Source organism: Triticum dicoccoides, chromosome 7A, assembly GCF_002162155.2.
Source record: "Triticum dicoccoides isolate Atlit2015 ecotype Zavitan chromosome 7A, WEW_v2.0, whole genome shotgun sequence".
Classification (NCBI taxonomy): domain Eukaryota; kingdom Viridiplantae; phylum Streptophyta; class Magnoliopsida; order Poales; family Poaceae; genus Triticum; species Triticum dicoccoides.
Genome location: NC_041392.1, coordinates 48,552,855 through 48,556,833, shown reverse-complemented (window position 1 = coordinate 48,556,833; position 3,979 = coordinate 48,552,855). Strand labels below are relative to the sequence as shown.

The 3,979-nt window shown below is 50.3% G+C and overlaps 1 protein-coding gene across 1 annotated transcript; it reads right to left on the bottom strand.

The window, feature by feature from the left end:
• Window positions 1-291: 291 nt before the first annotated feature.
• LOC119332024 (homeobox-leucine zipper protein HOX2-like) lies at window positions 292-1,904 on the bottom strand. Its single transcript, XM_037605205.1, has 2 exons — window positions 1,349-1,904; window positions 292-1,222 (listed from the first exon to the last, which is right to left on the bottom strand). Exons 1-2 carry the CDS (start codon window positions 1,892-1,894, stop codon window positions 737-739), a joined length of 1,032 nt encoding a protein of 343 aa, XP_037461102.1. The 5' UTR covers window positions 1,895-1,904; the 3' UTR covers window positions 292-736.
• Between the last annotated feature and the right edge of the window lie 2,075 nt (window positions 1,905-3,979).

The following is a 3,979-nucleotide window of genomic DNA, read 5'->3' as shown; positions in this document are numbered from 1 at the left end:
GCTTTCGCTTAAACAAGTTGCTGAGATGTCTGCTCTCAGATGCAAATTCATCATGATTAGTAGGCTAGTACCTTGGGAAAAAAACCATTCTTTTCGAACCGGGCCACTTTTTTTCATCGAATTATACTCCGGCAAATGAGATATATACACATAAAGGAGATCGGGTTCGTCGACGCGCTAACTTGATTCATGCTTTTTATCGCAAAAATGCTAAGAATATTAATAAAAAGAGAAGGACATGGCTCCAAATACTACTCTTGTTGGAGAAGGGTAAAGAATGTGAAAAGGATGTGAATGAAAGATTTCAATAATTTCCTCCATCAACCAATCATGAATTAGTGGTAGTGGTAGCAGTAGTACAAATCAATCAACAAGCTGTTAATCCAACAACCGGCAGGGGTTTGGTGGATGGGTACACGCCGTCCAGGAAAAAGCGGACAGCCATTTGTTCCTTCTTCTTACTAATCTGTTTCTGTTTTGTTCGTCGATCGAATCCCAAAGAAGAAAAAAGAAAGAAAACCCAAACCGAATTACTACTAACCGAAACCAAACCATCCATCGATCGCTAGCGCGGCTAATTACTGCTATGCAGATTCCAAACCAAATCAAATCTTGTTCCGGCGATCGACTGACTGATTTGCCAATTGATTAATTTGATTGACCCAATCGGCCGCCGCCTGACCAAATCTCCTAATTTATCGCCTGGATTGGGCCCCGGCGGCGAGATCTCGTCGTCTCAGAAGAGCTCTCTGGTGACCAGCGGCTGCGCGGCGCCGTTCCACGCGCCCTGCTGCCTGCCGGATCGGTCGGGGGCGGCGGCGGTGGTGGTGGAGGGGAAGAACTGGCAGTGGCTGGGAAGGACGTTGCCGGCGGGGTGGGCGTTGGGCTTGGGGCTGCACTGCTGCGGCTGCTGGTGCTGGTGCTGGTGCTGCGTGGCGGCCGGTCCGGCGGCGGTGGCGGCGACGCGGCGGCAGGAGGGGCACATGGTGAGCGTGGCGGCCTGCTGGGCGTGCGCGGCGGGCGCGGTCTTGAGCGCGCGGAGCTCGGCCACCTCCTTCTCGAGCCGCTTGTTCTGCTCGGCGAGCTGCTCGCACCAGCGCTTCATGTACTCGCAGTCCACCTCCGTCTGCTTCAGCTTGGTCCGCGCGCGGCGGTTCTGGAACCACACCTCCACCTGCCGCGGCCGCAGCCCCAGCCGGTTCGCCAGCGCAGTCTTCTGCTTCTGCAGATCGTCAGGAAAGAAACCCCGGTCAGCGCAATGCGATCGATCGCGAGGAATCCATGGACGAACACCACGCGCCGGACGGCCCGAGGTGTGTCGATCGAGGGAGGAGGAGTAGAGACTTACGGGGTTGAGCGTGCTGTGCGTCTTGAAGCACTCCTCGAGGACGGCGGCCTGGTCCTTGGAGAGCCTGAGCTTCTTGCGGCCGCCGGCGCCGTCCCCGCCGTCGTCGTCCTCGTCGCTGCCGGCGGTGGCGGCGCCGCGGGAGACGCCGGAGCCGGTGCGCTCCAGGCCCCTCTTGGTCCCGGCGCTGACGCCGCTCTCGGGCGACGTGGACGTCCTCCCCGGCTCCTCCTTCCGCTGGTGGCTGGCATACGGGTGCAGCCCGTACGACTCCTGCGCGCCGACGACGGAGTTAAGCGCGGCGGTCCAGTGCTGCGCGTGCGCCTGCGAGGCCGGGGAGGAGGAGGCGGTGGTGGTGGAGGACGTGAGGCTGCCCTGCGACGCAAGCCCGAGCCCCAGCCCGAGGCCCAGGTCGAGACCCGCGGCGGCGGCGCGATGCATCGTCGATCTCCGGTGAGCCCGATCCGATCTGAGAGTTGCCCGGAGTGGGAGGGAGGACGGTGGTGGTGGTGGTGGTGGAGATGTGATGATCTGGTCTGGTCTGGGCATGCGGCGGCGGGTGGCGAGGCTATAAATAGGGCAGCGGAGGGCGAGCAAATGATGAGCTGTTGGGTTGGATGGGGGAGGTGGATCTCCTCTCCTCGCTACCACCAGCGGCATCCAATTATTGTTATATTATTATTATTATTAATTGGCTGTAAATAAATACCTAAATAATGGCGATAAATACTTTCCCTTGTGCACCACTCGCTCATCATGGCGCCGTGCATGCTGCCTTCCTCGATCTGAGCCTTGACCCGGTCCGACCCGAGCCGAGCCGTTTCCTTGGCTGGCGGAGGCGCTCGGCTAAGTTGTGGCCGTGTGGCTGGCTGCGAGTATGCGCGTGCGTTGGAAGTTGGAACTCGGTGCGCGGCTGCGGGGGTACGACAAGCTTTGGCGCGTGCGCTCGTCTCGTCTTGGTCCCATCAGATCGTGTTAGAAGCCACATTTTTTATTATTATTTTTTAAAAATCAAGCTATAGCACTGTTTTTACTGTACATGTCTGATTTTAAATCTCATACTATTACTAATCCCCAAGGGTACTCTCCAAATGCAGCCTACCAAAGGAGTCTTGCAAAAAATAATGTAGTGGCAATTAGTTCTATATAAACCAGAAAACTTTCGTGTACAGTTGCGGCGATCTAACATAGCATCGCCACATGTATGTTTTGATCAACCCCACTCTTCCAAGATAAAAGCATGCGATCTAGACTACAATGTTTGTTTTGATCATATCACTAAAAAAACTACCATATACAATGTGCATGTTGCAAAACATCATTATAACTCATGGGTATCGAGGCAAGAAAAGCAATCAACATGTTGAATTCCATTTATATCTTCAATTGGAAGAAAACAGCTGACAGCCAAGTACAAAATGGTAACTCTCAAAGTTTGGACGACTGGAGTAACAAACTTAATGTTCTCTACATTGGTTCGTACCATTGTTCAATACATGAAAGACAAATGTGAAATACTAGTCCAACACTTAGGTGGGTTGTATACTTTGATGAAACCTACCAAGAAACTGCCAACAACTACCTCTTTTCTACATTGAGGCTCTAGATCAAATATGTCATAGGGGCATATACTAAACCTCATGCCACAACAAGTGAAAAAACACCCACAATGCACGCCACAAGTACACAACTTATAGAATTTTCGTCATGGGTTGCTCTGTGTGCCTCCTTATCATGGAGGATCTTGTTCGAACGAGAGCTGGATTACTTCTCCTCGCTGGCACTCGCCGTATCCAGTTATTATATTAGTTAACTCTAAAGAAGTAATAAATAATCATGATAAATAGTTCCCATTGCATGCCACTCGCCTCGTCATAGCCCCCAGATACCGTGCATGCTCCTACTCGATTTGAGCCTTCTTCCTTTCCTTGCACCGATCGGACTCAAAGCCGAGCCGAGGCATTCCCTTGCACTTGCGGAACTTGTCTAAATTGTGGCCATGTCTATAGGGTGGAACTCGGCATGGGACTAGGTTTGTGGTCGCGGTAGCCTCGTGCTGGCTTGGTCTGATGAGATCATATTATATTAGCAGGCATCTGCAAAAAGTGTAGTTGAATCTTTGTCCGATGAGATCTGCCATTAGAATGCGTCACATTTATTTCATCAGATCGTTCATTTTGTTTTTTACCGGTTTTCATTTGGATATTGAGTTTCACATTTAACTTCAACATAGTGTAGTTATCGTATTCATTCAAGCTCCCATTGTGTCCTCCAACCTTATTTGAACTTCCTGGTTGTCCTTTCTATTGTGTAAGTTTTACAGGTGTTCATAAGTTCCAATCCTAATGGTATTTTTTTACTGCCTAGGTTCATGCGACATGAAAACAATGTAGTAACAATTACTAATATAAAATATATATATATATATATACAACATTCTTGTGTGATTGCGATAATCCAAAATAACATTACTGCATGTATGGTAGCACCTGGTATGGAGCAATCCCATGCTCCAAACATAAAGCTTGCAATATGGATTACAATATTTTGATCATCCAACTATTAGGCAAAGAGTTTGTTCCAAAGCGTCAATAGAACTGCTGAATATCAAGGACAAACTATACAACGCATTTG

Bases quoted from the DNA above. Each gene is read 5' to 3' on its own strand.
- LOC119332024 (XM_037605205.1), bottom strand. From the start codon at position 1,894: ATGCCCAGACCAGACCAGATCATCACATCTCCACCACCACCACCACCA. The intron at 1,223-1,348 runs GTAAGTCTCTAC...GACGATCTGCAG, and splicing joins CGCACAGCACGCTCAACCCC to AAGCAGAAGACTGCGCTGGC.